At 45.1% G+C, this 18,187-nt stretch overlaps 1 protein-coding gene across 10 annotated transcripts in view; it reads right to left on the bottom strand.

Annotated features, from left to right (window-relative positions):
* Nucleotides 1-18,187, bottom strand: part of plekha7b (pleckstrin homology domain containing, family A member 7b) — a 294,855-nt gene that overhangs the window by 63,694 nt on the left and 212,974 nt on the right. For all 10 annotated transcript variants that reach the window (XM_039738638.1, XM_039738665.1, XM_039738648.1 and 7 more), the window contains 3 exons: nt 15,833-16,008; nt 13,041-13,454; nt 2,233-2,767 (listed from right to left, as the gene is read on the bottom strand). In XM_039738638.1, coding sequence (XP_039594572.1) covers nt 2,233-2,767; nt 13,041-13,454; nt 15,833-16,008 — 1,125 coding nt within the window. The remainder of the gene's footprint in view (nt 1-2,232; nt 2,768-13,040; nt 13,455-15,832; nt 16,009-18,187) is intronic.

The following is an 18,187-nucleotide window of genomic DNA, read 5'->3' as shown; positions in this document are numbered from 1 at the left end:
CCAAAACATCTCAAAGGCTTCATCAATCTCAGTAAAGTCCATCATAAAGAAGTGTTTGGTACTACAGGGACCCTCCCTGGACTCTCCAAACTGGATGGAAGAGCAAGGAGGAAGCTGGTAAGAGAGGCCAATGACCATTTTAAAGGAGTTACAGGATATTATGGCACAGAGTGGTCATTAATGGTGTGCATGTGACAACAATTTCACAAGCCCTCCACCATATTGTGATTTCTTTGGGTGGGTTGCACTTCTCAAGAAAGCCCACATTAAGGCTCGTTTGAGCTTTCCCAGAATGCACCTTGGAGATTCTGATGCCAAGTGGAAAAATGTCTTATGGTCAGATGAGACCAAAATCAAACTATTTGGCCTCAACACCAAACGGTCTACCAATGCAGTTCACCATCCACAACACACCATACCTACAGTAAAGCATGGAGGGGGCACCATCTTGTTGTGGGGATGTTTCTCTGCCGCAGGGCCTGGGGGTCTCGTTAGGGTAGAAGGAACAATGGACGGGGCAAAACACCATCAAATACTTGAGGAAAACCTGCTGCCCTCTGCCAGAAATGTTGAAGATGGGCAGAAAGTTCACCTTTCAACACGACGACCTGAAGCACACAGCAAAACTGAGCACACGGTGGCTGAAGGAGAACAAAGTGAATGTCCTGGTGTGGCCAGTCAGAGCCCAGACCTAAACCACAGTGAAAGATCTGAAGATGGCAGACCACCAATGCCCACCAGCCAATGTGACCGAACTTGAACAGTTAAAATGTGAAGAAGAGTGGGGGGCAAATATTACACAATCTGGGTGTGCAAAGCTGATAGAGAAGAATCAACAGACGCAAGGCTGTCATTAAAGTAAAAGAGGGGTCAACAAATTGACACTGACATGTTTTTCTTTATTAATCTCAGTAGGTCTTGTTTTTGAGTTTTTATAATTCTTCTGAACTGTAGATGTTATGTCCTGCAATTGGATGTTAGAGATGCTATTGAACAAGTAAAGCTGGTAAGAAATATTAGTGAGTGTTTACATTTAAGGCTGTAAAGCAAAAAAAAAATGGGAATATTTCAAAGGGTGGATTCTTTTCATTACCCACTGTGTATATATACACACACACACACACACATATGCCTTTTTTTTCCCCTGCTGGACAGCTGGGGTCCTTGCCTGGCCGGGATGCCCCCACTCTAGGAGGACCGGGAGAACAAGCGTGGCCTGAGCGTTACCTTGCCCAGAGCAACCAGGTGGGGTTCACATACGCACATTTACAAGATGAGGCTGGCTAATGAAGAGAAGTCGCTTATAAATGTATAAGTATGCCAGGTTAATACCTCCGATTTGTTTTTGGCACATACACTTTCTTCTCACACTCAAATCCACGTCAAGATTTATTAATGAGACGCCAGGTCCTTTTTGAAGCAGCGACATACTAAAGCAGGCTGACCAAGAGCAACACGATAAAGAAGCAGGCAGGGTACTAGGCAGCCCTGAGCTCAGCTCATCTAAAACAGACTTCCACTTTGGTCTTTACAGATAAGGGCGGAGTGGTGGCTCTGAGACTGGGCGTCTGCACTGGTAATCAGAAGGTTGCTGGTTCAAATCCTGTAAACACCAAACCTCTACTTCACTGGGTCCTTGAGCAAGGCCCTCAACCTGTAATTTCTCCGTCCTGGGTATGACGTTAATATGCATGTAGGTCCCTCCAAGCGGCATGGAAAACTTGTGGGTTGGTGGCAGAACTGGCACCCCAGCCACCATAAAAAAAACCTCCCACTGGTCCATTCCATCACCCGTCACATGGCTGCACTCGGGTCCTAATCTGGGATCCTGAGTTGGTTTGTCATGTGGTGAGTGCGGCGATGTGCTGTAACCCCCTCATGTGGTCCGTCCATAGTGGCAGGAATGTCACCTGTTATGCTTCCCCCCTATGTGGCTACCTGGAGCTGTAAACCACAAACTCTGCGTCTAATCATATTTAATCTTGACCATCATTCTTCCCTGTTAGAATTTGTTCATTTGCAGTTACATGGCACATGCCAATTAAATCTGAGCCTCTATGGTTCACGGGTCACTGTGCAGAGGCCGTTACTCGTCTGCATTTACCTCACCCAGTAAGTGACTTGTCTGAATAAAGCCAAAAGGTAAGAAGGCCATCATTCTGAGTGCCAAATCTTAGAGATGTCAGAGGACTGTGACAAAAGCCTGGCCCGTGTGCCCATCAGAAGGCTTACCTTTGAAAGAGAAAGGTGTAGTCTTCGCGGAGACGGGATTTCCACAAGCGGCCGCTCATCACTGGGCTTGACTGTCACCCTCTCCGCAGGCGTGTGAGGTCTCCGCGGTGATAGCACCTTGTGTGGCGGCCCAGGAGGGGGAATGTCCGACGGAGAGGGTGGCACCGAAATGGACCGTGGAACCTCTAGGGTGGCCTTTGGGCCACTTGTATCAGTAAAGTCCGAAGCCGTCGTGTACAAGGGGGCGGTGGGGCTGCCATGCTTGAACTGCTGCCTCTGCTGCCACTCATACAGCTGCCACACCGTACCTTCTTTATTGGCCTTTCTCTCTTCGTTGGACATCCGGAAGTGGCTGACCCGGTCGTGCGCATATTTGTAATCACTTGGCAGCTCGCGGGTGACGAGCTGAGGAGGAGGAGGACTGCCAGATGGCTGTCGCCCGTTCTTTGGCAAGGTCTGGTAACTCTCGATGTGAGCCTGGGTCAGGTTTGGAGGAGTTCTGCGGGACAACGTGGGCTCAGAATCCAGCTGGTGACTGGAAAGAAAATAAATAAATAAATTAGAGAAGGTGAAGTGAGAAAAAAATATTTACCTATCATCTCCTGTTGCATAAAATGTCAAGGAGGAACTCAAGTGCTGGGCTCGAACACAGGGGGCAACATCAGTGCTTACAGTAAAGAAACACAGAGGGTACAATAAACACCTGGAGAAGACGCGACCGTGATGAGTGGCTTACTGGAATAAACATTTAAATGCTACCCAAGACTGCCTGTGCCACTCCAAGAAAGTCTCCTAACAGGCCAGAAAACCAACGAAAAGTCAACCCAAAGAAGAGACTGATGGCCACATGGACTAAAAAATATATTTGAACAAATGTTGCTCCCCTAAAAAACAAGAGGAGGAGAAATTAAAACCCCACCATCTGTCCAGTGGGTGAAATCCTTCCTGCATCGAGACCACCACAGCAATGCTGTGAAGATAGTGGGCACACTGGGACTAAGGGCTACAAGCTCTGGTGCCCACTGTGCTACCAACAGCCAGGCTGTGCGTAAAGGAAGAGACGGGCGGAGGAGTCCAGATGGGAGGGCCACACTGGGACAGCATCATGGGACAGCCGGGTGGTCAACCTACTGAATGATGAATGATGTAAGGCTGAGCTACAATGGACACAATTAATCGATGTAATCAACTTAAAACTTTAATGAAATTAAATTTTTATAATTGACTGGTGACCCCTGCCCCCCCACCTCCACACTACGTGCCAGCATGTTACACTGTTTTAGTGGGCAAATTGTCATCCAGAACCAAACACGAGGCCGCACCACAGTCGGCAGTGCAGGAAGCAACTGAGCAGTTTCACGCTAAATTATTTCATGCTTTATGGCTGCAGAAGTTCCAAATACCGATTAGCATACGAGTTGCCCGTCTCCAAAATACGATTTATACTTCACATACAGTATCTCACAAAAGTTAGTACACCCATTCTTGTAAATATTTTATTCTATCTTTTCATGTGACAACACTGAAGATATGACACTTTGATCCAATGTCAAGTAGTCCGTGTACAGCTTGCATCACAGTGTCAATTTGCTGTCCCCTCAAAATAACTTGATGTCTAAACCGCTGGCAACACAAGTGAGTACACCCCTAAGTGACAAGTGTCCAAATTGTGCCCAATTAGCCATTTTCCCTCCCTGGTGTCATGTGACTCATTAGTGTTACAAGGTCTCAGGTGTGTTAAATTTGCTGTTCTCGCTCTCACACTCTCTCATACTGGTCATTGGAAGTTCAACATGGCACCTCATGGCAAAGAACTATCTGAGGATCTGAACAAAAGAATTGTTGCTCCACATAAAGATGGCCGAGGCTATAAGAAGACTGCCAACACTCTGAAACTGAGCCGCAGCACGCTGGCCAAGACCATACAGCGACAGGTTTAACAGGCCTCGCCATAGTCAATCAAAGACGTTGAGTGCCCGTGCTCAGCGTCATCTCCAGAGGTTGTCTTTTGAAGATAGACGTATGAGTGGTGCCAGCATTGCTGCAGAGGTTGAAGGGGTGGGGGGGTCAGCCCATGCGCCCGCTGCACACTGCATCAAATTGGTCTGCATGGCTGTCGTCCCAGAAGGAAGCCTCTTCAAAAGGTGGTGCACAAGAAAGCCTGCAAACCATTTGCTGAAGACAAGCAGACTAAGGACATGGATTACTGGAACTGATCAGACCAAGATCAACTTATTTTCTTCAGATGGTGTCAAGCGTGTGTGGCAGCAACCAGCTGAGGAGTACAAAGACAAGTGTGTCTGCCTACAGTCGAGCATGATGGTGGGAGTCTCATGGTTTGGGTGCGGCGTGAGTGCTGCCGGCACTGGGGAGATACAGTTCATTGAGGGAACCATGAATGCCAACATGTACTGTGACACACTGAAGCAGAGCCTGGGCCGCAGGGCAGTATGCCATCATGATAACAACCCCAAACACACCTCCAAGATGACCACTGAGGGTAAAGGTGCTGGACTGGCCAAGCATGTCTTCAGACCTAAACCATATTGAGCATCTGTGGGGCAGGTGGAGCAGCACAGGGTCTCTAACATCCACCAGCTCCGTGGTGTCGTCATGGAGGAGTGGAAGAGGAGCTCAGTGGCAACCTGTGAAGCTCGTGTGAACTCCATGCCCAAGAGAGTTGAGGCAATGATGGAAAATAATGGTGGGCGGCCACACAAAATATTAACACTCTGGGCACAATTTGGACATTTGTCACTTAGGGTGGACTCACTTTTGATGCCAGCGGTTTAGACATTAATGGCTGTGTGGGGGCAGCAGATTGGCACTGTGATACAAGCTGTACACGGACTACGGTCATATCTTCAGTGTCGACCCATGAAAAGATATAATAAAATATTTACAAAAATGTGAGGGCTGTACTGACGTTTGTGATGTACTGTGTGTTATTTAGTGGCTTTATGCCACACACATGTAGCAGCTACATTCACAATGTCTTTGAACAGCTCAATTTTAAATAAATACTTGCAAACGGAGTACTGGACTGGATCAGTCGTCACAAAGAACCCAAAAATCTAATCATTGGGTCTTATTTACATCAAGTTATGTTAAGAAGCCCATTATTAATCAAAAATGAAATAATTTGTTTTCCTTTTAGGCATTTTTGACAAATATTTTATGGTTAACAGTCTTGTCTTCTCATTGGAGTTATTAGAGTTGTGTTTTATTTCATATCCTGATGTTTTCAAATTCTACATAATACAACATGATTCAATACTTAAATACACTTCAGGGTCAACCACCTGCTTGAATTATTGGACCAAAATTAGTCATTAAGCGATAAAACAGTTGACAGAATAATCGTTCACAAAACAGTCATCTGTGGCAGCCCTAGGATGAGCCGACCACTTGTGTAAGATGTCGAGATGACAGTTTCACTCCTCGGCGTCCATTTAACTTCCTGCTCTCTAGGAAATTCTCAGGCCTGGTCACTGGGCAGTAGGCCTGTGAAGTCTGCGGTGAACACTTGGAGCTCAGGGATCTTCTGATGCGCACCAATTACAATACAATTTATTTCTGTTTAGCCCTAAATCACACAAGGAGTGCCGCAATGGGCTTTAACAGGCCCTGCCTCTTGACAGCCCCCCAGCCTGACTCTGTAAGAAGAACAGGAAAAAAAAAAAAAACCCTTGTAGGGGAAAACATGGAAGAAACCCCAGGAAAGGCAGTTCACAGAGAGACCCCTGTAGGCTGGGTGTGCAGTGGGTGTCCAAGAGAAGGGGGAGGGGGGGGTTAATACAACAGAATACACAGAACAGAACACAAGTCATCCTCAATATATTATAAAAATAAAAAATTTTACAAGTACGGAGCAGAATTCTCAGCTGCCACTTCGCTAATCCTCCAGGTGTCTCCCACCATACATCAGAACAGTGCCATGAGTGACGGAATCTGCACACCCACCGGCAGGAACACGGACAGGAGAGCAGGGATGTGAGATGTAAGCACAGACAGCGAGGCACTCACCTTGGGTAGGCTTGTACTTATTACTTTTCTCCACTAGATGGAGCCCTCAACTAAGGCTCGCAAGCCCGGGCCCGCAGGGGTCTCTGGCATCAACGCTGCCAGACTGAGAGGAATTTGGGGAATGAGGAAGGAAACAAAGGCTTGGTGATTTTAGACAAATAGATGGTTACTCTGCACTTTGTAGAACTTGAAGGTGTAAAAGCACAGAGAAGCCCAAGAGGCACTGGTCAGGCCTGAGCACAGATCACCCTAATCTAACTCTAAAGTGCCACCTCGGGGGCGAACTTCATGTATGGCCCAGCATGCCGTCTTTCTTCTCCATTATTCCAAATCCATGGTGAGTTGGCAGGCAGGTTGGAATTTGCTGGGTTTTACTGTCTAAGCCATTCATTTTAAGGCTCTCTTACTGTAGAGATATACAGTGGTGTGAAAAACTATTTGCCCCCTTCCTGATTTCTTATTCTTTTGCATGTTTGTCACACAAAATGTTTCTGATCATCAAACACATTTAACCATTAGTCAAATATAACACAAGTAAACACAAAATTCAGTTTTTAAATGATGGTTTTTATTATTTAGGGAGAAAAAAAAATCCAAACCTACATGGCCCTGTGTGAAAAAGTAATTGCCCCCTGAACCTAATAACTGGTTGGGCCACCCTTAGCAGCAATAACTGCAATCAAGCGTTTGCGATAACTTGCAATGAGTCTTTTACAGCACTCTGGAGGAATTTTGGCCCACTCATCTTTGCACAATTGTTGTAATTCAGCTTTATTTGAGGGTTTTCTAGCATGAAGCGCCTTTTTAAGGTCATGCCATAGCATCTCAATTGGATTCAGGTCAGGACTTTGACTAGGCCACTCCAAAGTCTTCATTTTGTTTTTCTTCAGCCATTCAGAGGTGGATTTGCTGGTGTGTTTTGGGTCATTGTCCTGTTGCAGCACCCAAGATCGCTTCAGCTTGAGTTGACGAACAGATGGCGGACATTCTCCTTCAGGATTTTTTGGTAGACAGTAGAATTCATGGTTCCATCTATCACAGCAAGCCTTCCAGGTCCTGAAGCAGCAAAACAACCCCAGACCATCACACTACCACCACCATATTTTACTGTTGGTATGATGTTCTTTTTCTGAAATGCTGTGTTCCTTTACGCCAGATGTAACGGACATTTGCCTTCCAAAAGTTCAACTTTTGTCTCATCAGTCCACAAGGTATTTTCCCAAAAGTCTTGGCAATCATTGAGATGTTTCTTAGCAAAATTGAGACGAGCCCTAATGTTCTTTTTGCTTAACAGTGGTTTGCGTCTTGGAAATCTGCCATGCAGGCCGTTTTTGCCAGTCTCTTTCTTATGGTGGAGTCGTGAACACTGACCTTAATTGAGGCAAGTGAGGCCTGCAGTTCTTTAGACGTTGTCCTGTGGTCTTTTGTGACCTCTCGGATGAGTCGTCTCTGCGCTCTTGGGGTAATTTTGGTCGGCCGGCCACTCCTGGGAAGGTTCACCACTGTTCCATGTTTTTGCCATTTGTGGATAATGGCTCTCACTGTGGTTCACTGGAGTCCCAAAGCTTTAGAAATGGCTTTATAACCTTTACCAGACTGATAGATCTCAATGACTTCTGTTCTCATTTGTTCCTGAATTTCTTTGGATCTTGGCATGATGTCTAGCTTTTGAGGTGCTTTTGGTCTACTTCTCTGTGTCAGGCAGCTCCTATTGAAGTGATTTCTTGATTGAAACAGGTGTGGCAGTAATCAGGAAATTGAACTCAGGTGTGATACATCACAGTTAGGTGATTTTTGAACAAGGGGGCAATTACTTTTTCACACAGGGCCATGTAGGTTTCCTCTCATCCAGCCAACAAACTCTTCCAGCTCCTCCCCTCCAGAAGGCGCTACAGGAGCCTTCCAACTAAAACCAGCAGGTTTAGGAACAGCTTCTTCCCCACAGTGGTCACACTTCTGAACTCAGTCCCCCGTTGAACCTTAACATCCACACACTTAATCCTCTACACTACTCCTCCTCCCTTCCTTGTACATATCTGTACATACCTGTGCACACACAGCACACCTGTACATTGTACATCATATATCATATATTGTACATCTGTATATACTGTATTACAATACCCATAGTATTACAGCACATACATATCACATCTGTATGTTGTACATCTGTATGTATATATATATATATATATGTGTATATGTGTGTATATATATATATATATATATAGTACTTATAGTATTATAGTACATACAGATACATGTATAGGTACATAAATGTATATTGTAAAATATGTATATTTGCCATCCGCATTTAGAACATTTGTATATCTATTTATATATATCTATATATCTATTCCCATCTTCACTGTGCTCTTAACTGTACATATCGTATTTAACTGTATAATCTTTAACTGTAAATATCATATTTAACTGTACATAATATGCACATATTATATTTATTGTACTTCTGCTCTTTGCACTTCTGATTAGATGCTAAACTGAATCTCGTTGCCCTGTATTTATACATGTGTAATGACAATAAAGTGAATCTAATCTAATCTAATTTTTTTTTTCTCCCTAAATAATAAAAACCATCATTTAAAAACTGCATTTTGTGTTTACTTGTGTTATATTTGACTAATGGTTAAATGTGTTTGATGATCAGAAACATTTTGTGTGACAAACTTGCAAAAGAATAAGAAATCAGGAAGGGGGCAAATAGTTTTTCACACCACTGTAAATACCACCAGAAAAGTTAAATAAAAAGTGTGCCAAATTTCAAACTTCAGTGATATTAAAAGTGGCGTCCAGCAGGGGGCAGTGCTGGGGATGCTTTTCTTTTGAATGTACAAATGTAGTACTAGGGTGTTGTACCGTGTTAGCCATTATGAATGTAGAGAAGAGCCAAGCCAAATGACCCCTTTTATTGGCTAACTAAAAAGATTACAATATGCAAAGCTTTCGAGGCAACTCAGGCCCCTTCTTCAGGCGAGATGTCATACAGAAACTGAAGTTCCCTGTGTTTATATCCACACACTAGGACAAGAAACAATTAAGGTAAATCTTTAAATGAAAAATCTTAAATGTAAAAAATTAATAGGTTCACTCAGGCTAAGATTAATTTAACGAGAGAGAGAGAGAGAGAGAGAGAAGAACAATGTATGGTCAAAAGATCTTTGGATAAGATAACTAACTGTCCAACAAAGTCCTTTGAAGTTTGTCTGTGTCAGTCTGAGAGATGCAAACAGGCCTCGTATCTCGCTATAAAACTCTTGTCTCTATTCAAGCCATGCTGTAATGTATTACATTTTAACATGAGTTTAACTTCCCATTCTATTCTCTCTTATGTACAAATACAATCGGGACACAAACAGAATCAATACGCTGGTTAGTTGTCAAGATGGGCACAGCAGGGATTGAGAGATCATCAACCAGGTTCAAACAGCCAAAGTGCAGGATTGTTACAAATCAGTCCAAATAAAGTGCAGAGCAGACGCAAGTCGTCAGCAAATCAAAAACTGGCACACTTGTGAAGATTAAAAATGAACAATAAAATACTTTAAAATCACAAAATGAAACGTTCTAAGACTTCAGGTTGGCCGCCTCAGTAAGTTTACCGCGGCTTTCTCTCCCTTTGTCTCCCCGGCTCACCCAAGTGGGTCTTCCCTGCTGGAATCGATGCCAACAGTTACGGTCAATATCATCTGACTACCACCGGGCCCACCACCTTCATCTTCAGCCGAGACACACCTGACCAGCCCCTTCACCTTCCTATACACTACATGACACTTCAGTGATCCAAGAGAGGGGTCAATCTAAGACCCCACTTGTACAAAAATGTTTAGTGAGGACACCATTCCGGTCTCTCCCCCCATATTGTTTGGGCTCTCCATCTTGACTGCTGCAGGATGAAGGTGCATAATTACACACCCTGGAGTGTTAATGAGGGCAAACCCTAAACATCTGCAGGTGACTGTATGAACGGTCGGATCGCCTCATCCACAATGCTGCCACACACCCGGACCCCAAGCTTGCCCACACTGAATAATCGATTAAAATAAAACACTTGTGTCGCTCGCCATGGAGCTCACTTCATGACAGCTGTGAGGAGAATACCAAGTGAGGAGGACGGGAAGACAATGGAGAATCGGCTCAATTGCTACAGAGGGACGTGGCTTTGTCACCCTCAACTGTCTGGGCTGCACTGTGTGAGATAAGAGTTACGGACAGATGAATTGAATTGTACTGGTTTGACCGGTCAATGTGGACACAAAGTGCCGGCAGCTGGGGAGTCCTCTGCAGCACATCTTCAACCTGAGCCTGGAACAGGGGAGAGTCCTGAGGCTTTGGAAAACATCTTGTATCACCCCAGTCCCAAAGGTATCACGTCCTAGTGAGCTGAATGACTTTCGGCCTGTCGCTCTGACGTCACATGTGAAGACGACCATGGAGCGGCTAGTGCTTCACCAACTGAGGCCACAGGTCCGCCACGCCCTCAACCCTCTGCAGTTCACATACCAGGAGAAGGTGGGAACGGAGAATGCCATCATCTACATGATACACCGATCGCTCTCCCACTTGGACAGAGGCAGTGGTGCTGTAAGAATTCTGTTTCTGGACTTCTCTAGCGCCTTCAACACCATCCAACCTCTACTCCTCAGGGACAAGCTGAAAGATTTAGGAGTAGATTCATACCTGGTGGCATCGGTGGATTGTGGACTCTCTTACAGACAGACCTCAGTTTGTGCGTCTCGGGAACTGCAGGTCTGACATTGTGGTCAGCAGCACAGGAGCGCCGCAGGGGACTGGACTTTCTCCGGTGCTGTTCAGCCAACATACATCAGACTTGCAATACGTCTCGGAGTCCTGCCACGTGCAAAAGTTCACTGACAACACTGCTATGGTGGGCTGCATCAGGAGTGGGCAGGAGGAGAAGTATAGGAAGCTAATCAAGGATTTTGTTAAATGGTGTGACTCAAACCAGCTACACCTGAACACCAGCAAAACCAAGGAGCTGGTGGTGGATTTCAGGAGGACCAGGCCCCTCAATGGACCCCATGATCATCAGAGGTGACTGTGCAGAGGGTGCAGACCTATAAATACCTGGGAGTGAAGCTGGATGATAAATTGGACTGGACTGCCAATACTGATGATCTGTGTAAGAGAGGACAGAGCCGACTATACTTCATTAGAAGGCTGGCGTCCTTCAACATCTGCAATAAGATGCTCCAGATGTTCTACCAGACGGTTGTGGCGAGCGCCCTCTTCTATGCGGTGGTGTGCTGGGGAGGAAAGAAGAGGGACGCCTCACGCCTGGACAAACTGAGGAAGGCAGGCTCTACTGTAGGCATGGAGCTGGACAGTTCGACAACTGTGGCAGAGAGACGGGCACTGAGCAGAGTCCTGCCAATCATGGAGAATCCACTGAACAGGATCATCTCCAGACAGAGGAGCAGCTTCAGCGACAGACTGCTGTCACCATCCTGCTCCACTGACAGACTGAGGAGACCCCAAACTATGCGACTCTTCAGGTTTCACCCGGGGGGGATAAACGTTAACATTATACAAAGTTATTGTCTGTTATACCTGCATTGTTATCACTCTTTAATTTAATATTGTTCTTTATCAGTATGCTGATGCTGGAGTATGTGAATTTCCCCTTGGGATTAATATATTATCTATCTATCTATTATATAGTGCCTTTCTATCAATCTATCTTTCAAAACACTGTGACACTGCATTGTAATTCTGGGAAGGTGACCCGTTACTGTAAACGCCAGCACCAATGTGAGAGGTGAGGTGTCCATACGCATGAAAACTCACTAAAAAGATGGCTGCCTTAAAATCATCCGAGTGCTTAGGGTCTGAAACTGAAAGGGGTCTTCTGGTCGGTGATTGGCTCCCACGTACAGGTACGAGCCTCCAGCATGGACGCTTCTATATAACAGGATTTCATTACTCAGGAATAAATCAACATGGGTGTCTGAACTGACAAAATCAAAACTTATATAACTTATATCTTTTGACTTTCTAAAGGTGCACAACATTATTCCTTTGGAAATTCACTGGTCTACAATAAATTGAGAAAATAAAATCAAATAACCATTATACAGTGGGGAAAATAAGTATTGAACACATCAACGTTTTTCTCAGTAAATCTATTTTTAATTGGGCTACTGACATGAAATCTTCACCAGATGTCGGTAAAGCCCACTTTCTGTTTTAGTTATGTCTTCAGCATTTCTTGCCTCACATTTCTGGTCATCCTACACTTGCCCAGATCACTGTAGACACACAACACACACAATGCGTGTGTTCCAAATAACGCAATCGTATTACTTACCCTGTACAATTCCAGACACCTCACTCCTAGATAAACAGATTTAGCCTCCGACTTCAGCTGCTGGGATAGCAGGCTGCCCGCTGCCAGTGCTGATCGACACATTTGCCAAACAAAGATGCTGCTGATGAGGTGCGAAGGAATTTAAGGTGGCCCGACATTACGACTTTATTATTCAAGAGTTAAACGTTTAAAATGCTGACTAGATGGGAAGAGGTTCAAAAAGGGGTGTTTAGGTGAACGATATTAGACAGAACGCAGTAAAGGAAGCCATTGGCTGCAGTTACTGGTCTTGTGTACCGGTCCAGGAGAAGCAGGGGGAGCAGACAGGGTTGATAACAGAATAGCAAATACAAACAGAGGCATCATCTGCACCTTTTAGGCCGATGGACCAATCACTTAGTTAACAATGGTCAAAAAAAAAAAAAAGTGGACTTGCCTTCGATTGTCTCCCTTTTGTACCTTCACCCAGTGCTCCACCTGTGCCAGGTTACTTTTTCTCTGCACCTGTTTCTCCACATTTGTTCTTGGCACAAGACCCCGTTTGTAAATGCCCCCGCCACTGCCGTTTTGTTGTCCTAACGAGGAGGGTCCATTTCGCTGAAGAGGGTGTGCCTGAGAAGAGTCACCAAACGGCCCGTCACCTTCAATTGTGACCACAGAAGGCTTGACTTTGCTCTTATTTTCCAGGATGTCCTTTCGGCAGACATAGCGCTCATCCTCCTGCCTCTCTTTCTTGATCTGCTCATTCTTCCCGCTGTCTCTGTGGGCTCGCTCCATGCTTGTGCTCTTCTTGTGTGAATTCATATGGTTGCTTTGGGGAACAGCTTGCCTCTCTTCTTTCTCCAGCTCTCTGCATAGTAAAAGATAAAAAAAAAAAAAAATGGTGAATGAAGTTCTCAGCTACCAGCACAGAACTCAACTCCAAGTGTCAAACTCAACAGTTTTAAGAGTCCTATCCACTGACCCCTAGGGGGTACTCGGGTTATAGTCACCTCCTAAAACTTGATCAATCTAGAAATGGGAGAAGGTAATTCGACCTAAGCAGATTTCATCAGTGAATACTTCAACCTGTTATTTTCCCCATGTGTGACCTGTAAAGTACATTGCAGCAACCCAGACACAACCACAGTGATGCAAGTCCCGGGTTCAAAGACAAGGTTTATTCACACAAGTACCTTACAAAGGCTTTTCAAAGACAGCAGAAACTCCAGTATTCTCTTCTCTTTCGCCTTCATCCACCCAACTCCAACTCGCCCAGATGAGGAAGAGCCGTCTCCTTTATACAGGACCTGGCAGAGCTTCGGACGCAATGACACCGTCTATCAGATGCACCTCCGGGTCAAACAGAAGTCCCATGAAGTAGGGTCCTTTAAACCCTGCAGTGCCCCCTCGATGGCACCCACAGAACCCAATAAGGCCGCTACACGGTACCACAGTTCCCAGCATGCCCTGCAGGTATCCATATGGGTGCCCTACCCCAGGGACGCTGCTCTCTAGTGTGTGAGGTAAATAAACAGCCCAAGTATGCTGCCTTCTCCTGTCCCTTCATTATACTGGCCTCCCAGTCACGTAAGGATCCTTAATCAATTCCTTCTAGAAAACAAACATATCCATGTCTGGGCAGTGACAGGGACCACCCTGTCCATTTGTTAGGCCGGCATCCCAGCTAAGTACGGAACCTTAAATCACCCCAGCTGGAATGCCCGCCCATGCTTGCTGTTTTCTTGCAGAATGTAAATAATGGAGTTTCTGATAGAATTGGCGTAGCCAATTGAGAACAGCAAATAAAAGTCCATGAAAAATGCTAAATGTTACATAATCCACCTGTCAGGATATCCAGTCATTTGATCACAACAGACAGAGAGAACTTGCTTGTCCTAATCTTGAATGGTAACACACCTTCACTGTACAGCCACGACACCTAACCATTAACAACAAGCCCAGGTCTGAACTTACAAAAGGTTCTTGCCTTTCTGCTCTGCACTTGGCTGACGTACCACATAAAATACATAAAATACATAAAATGAGAGTCAAGGGTCTATGATATGCAGATCAGCCTTTTTGCAGGATTGTCATCAAAATGGAAATTATTTTGTGAGTTTCTGATTTGTTGTGGAAAACCAAAGTTGATGCTGCAGCAGCACTACTTAAATGGACAACAAATCCCAGCAGTCCCGGGGGTACTATACTATTGGGCAGCTTTGAAGGCTGCCAGGAGGACAGGTGGGTGAAAAATGAAGGCAGTGGGTTTAAAAGTGAGCCATAAGAAGCCATCAGGATCTCAGGCAGTGCTGTCTTTCTGTTTCAACGCTCGACTGCACAGTTGGATTACAATCACACCCATTGGGCCACAGCCTTTTCTGGATTTATGTTCTTGTGCGGTGCCCACTTGCTCGAGTGACTTCATCTTAACTGGAAAATGTCTGCATCTATGAAGAGCTCCCAACTTCTAAAATCTTCACTTATAATGGCGTCACGGTAAGACAAAACTTCACATAACATTCAGGAGGCTGTTAACGGAGGGGTTTATTCCATAACTGTACCACCATCATCTGCAATACTAGACTGTGTCCCAAGTGTTTATCGTTTTGTGTTTAGTTCCACCTGGGATTTCTTTTGTATCTATAATAGCAATTATTTGCATTGATTCCAACCATAAATTTACACACAAGTTTATTATAAGTTAAATTTTGTATAAAGTTACAGTTCACTAAAGATCAGCGGAACTATGCATGGAGGACGCCACACGTCTGTCTTAGCAGCCAGCCTCACACATGCGATTTGCTTGCGAATTGATCATTCTATTACATGTTTCTCACACAAACTATACAGCAATCCTGGGTCCAAAACATGTTCAATTTTTTGCATTAGCAGGGGGCCTGTGCCCCTAAACTGTTGCAAATCACAAGGGTAAAGTTTTTAAGTTTTGTACGTCAAGTATAGCACACCCTACAGTGTGGTCCACATGAACCACCACACGTGGGCAGCAGTCCTTAAAAACTGAAACCTGAAGAGAATGCAGAGGTCACTTCTCACTCTTACAGAACTTAACCTAAAAGATGGCAGCCTGCTGAATCGCATACAGTAAAAACTTGGCATTGACTGACGTCACATGGCGTCACTCTTGCCACTCCTGCCTACATCACCTGAAAGGAAGTTGTTAAAGTAGCTGACGCAGAGCAGGAGAAACCAGCCAGAGGATGAAGAGAGGGGAGTTTGGGTACTGACCTCTTCAGAGGGTTGCTTTGCATAAGAGCCGCTTGATTCATGGCGCGGATCCAGCCATTCATGTCTTCCTGCGTGTCGGCACTGAAGTAGTACGTTCGCATTCCAGAATGTTCTGCCTGGGAGCCAATGACTGAATTCTTATTATAAATGTAGGAGCGCATTCCAGTGTGAGTGGCCTGTAAGAGGAAAAGAAAAGGAGGGCAAATCAGACAAGTGACACAAGAAACAAGCAAGCAAGAAGCACGAGACACGCAAGAGACGGGGGCACAGCTGGAAACTGAAGGTTTCATTTTGTACAAATGTCAGAAAGTGCATCTTCACACACAGAACTACAGCCACATGGACGGAGTTACCAAGCAGTGCGGTAGACAGGAGGAACATTAAGAACTTTGGAGGAGCTGGGTGGGTAGGATTGGCGAGCTTTGCTGGGCAGAATGGGCTGCTGTTGTCAAAACCTCTCTCATGTTCTAACACTTACTGCCTTTATCCTCGTCCATGACCAAGATGACTGGCAAGAAACACAAGGGACCAGAACAAGTTGTGGAAGCTAGGGGTCACTGTTGCCCCTTAAACCCAACAGACAGACATGCAGGACACCATGTAAAAGCACTAAATATTCTTTAATACTTTTCGTCTTATAACAGTGCCCTCCAAACACCACAGCCACAATAAACAGACACATGATCCAAAAAGCACAATTAAAATCACAATTCTCTCTTTCTCTTCTCCTTCACACCTCCCAGCAAGCATTGTCTACTTCCTCCTGACTCTGGCTCACCTGCTGGGTGTTCCACGGTCCTTTATATATTGTCCGACGGGTCAGATGGAGAAGTCAAGTTTTCTGTCAGACCGGAAGTACTTCTGGGCTTCCATCCCTGTGACTCAGTAGTACTTTTCGGGCTATGTAAAAAGTATGAGTCCCAAGATCCTCTAACAGCATCCCCTGGTGGTGCCCACGGTACCCAGCAGGGCAGTGACACCAAACTCCAAATCCCATTGTGACAGAATCCGGGGCACTGCTATGTTAGGTAGAATGCCTAGAGGGGGCTGTGTGGTCTCATTGCCTTGGGACCCCTGCAGATTTTATTTTTTCTCCAGCCGTCTGGAGTTTTTCTTGTTTTTTCTGTCTTCCCTGGCCATCGGACCTTACTTTTTATTCTATGTTAATTAGTGTTGTCTGATTTTAATTCTTACTTTGTCTTTTATTTCTCTTTCTTCATCACGTAAAGCTCTTTGAGCGACATTATTTGAATGAAAATGTGCTATAGAAATAAATGTTGTTGTTGTATGGAGGCTGCCATCTATCTTCTTGGGGAAGACTGTGTCCAAAAGTAGTTGCCTTTCTCCATTCTTTCATTCTCAGGGCATCCCAGCCGGATTGAGATGCCGGCTGTCTCTTACAAAGTACCGTATATCAGCTAAGACCTACAGAGTGTCGTCAGTCCCAACCCCAGGCGCACTTCACCACCATTAATGCCAGCCTGTAGAGCTCAGCGTAAAACCGTCCTGGTTGGATAGTCAAGTTCCACTCGTGGCTCACCATAGTGCTGTCCACCAGATGAAGTCCTACAGTCAGAGAGCTCAGTGTGGCCCCGACTACCAGGAAAGGTCAAGCGTCATTAGACCCACCCAAGGGACCACTTGTGCTCCACTAACTTCGGCCTTCAGACTGGCATCAGCACACCCCGTTAAGCAGCATGGTGGATTTTTCTGTGTTGGCGAGCATTTCTCAAAGTCAACAGGCTTTTCTCTGTAACATCTTGACCCAGGGTGCAACTTTTAAAACTGTACCCTCAGTACTGACTTAAGATTGCAATGCCTATAAAAAGTTCACCCACTTGGAAGTTTTCACATTTTACTTTTCTATACCATTGAGTCACAAAGTATGGAGAGAGATGAGAAGAGTCAGGCTGAGAACGTTGAGAATTGTCTGCAACTTCACATCAGCAAAACCAAGGAGCTGCTTATCGATTTTCAGCAAACCAAAGAGCTCCTATTGTCCAGTCACTTCCGAGGTTGTGGATGTGGTGCACTCCTACAAGTACTTGGGGGTCCACATTAGTGACAGGCTGGACTTGTCTCCTAACACAGAGGAAATACAGGGTGGTCCAGATCTAATTATGCAGATCATCTGGATGACTTTGATTTATGTGGAGACGATTCCAGTTCGGTGCGAAGACGATTCTTCATGTCGTCAATTCTTGATGGTCTGAAATTTTTCGGGTGATTTTCTTTGTAATAAACTTAGTAAGTTGTAGCGTAATGAAAATTGCATAATTAGATCTGGACCACCCTATAGAGAAGAAAGATCCCAGCAGGTTCTTAACTGAGGAGACTGCGTTCCTTTAATGTGGG

Source organism: Polypterus senegalus, chromosome 1, assembly GCF_016835505.1.
Source record: "Polypterus senegalus isolate Bchr_013 chromosome 1, ASM1683550v1, whole genome shotgun sequence".
NCBI lineage: Eukaryota > Metazoa > Chordata > Cladistia > Polypteriformes > Polypteridae > Polypterus > Polypterus senegalus.
The sequence above is the reverse complement of the archived record's forward strand: the minus strand, read 5'-3'. Positions and strand labels throughout refer to the sequence as shown.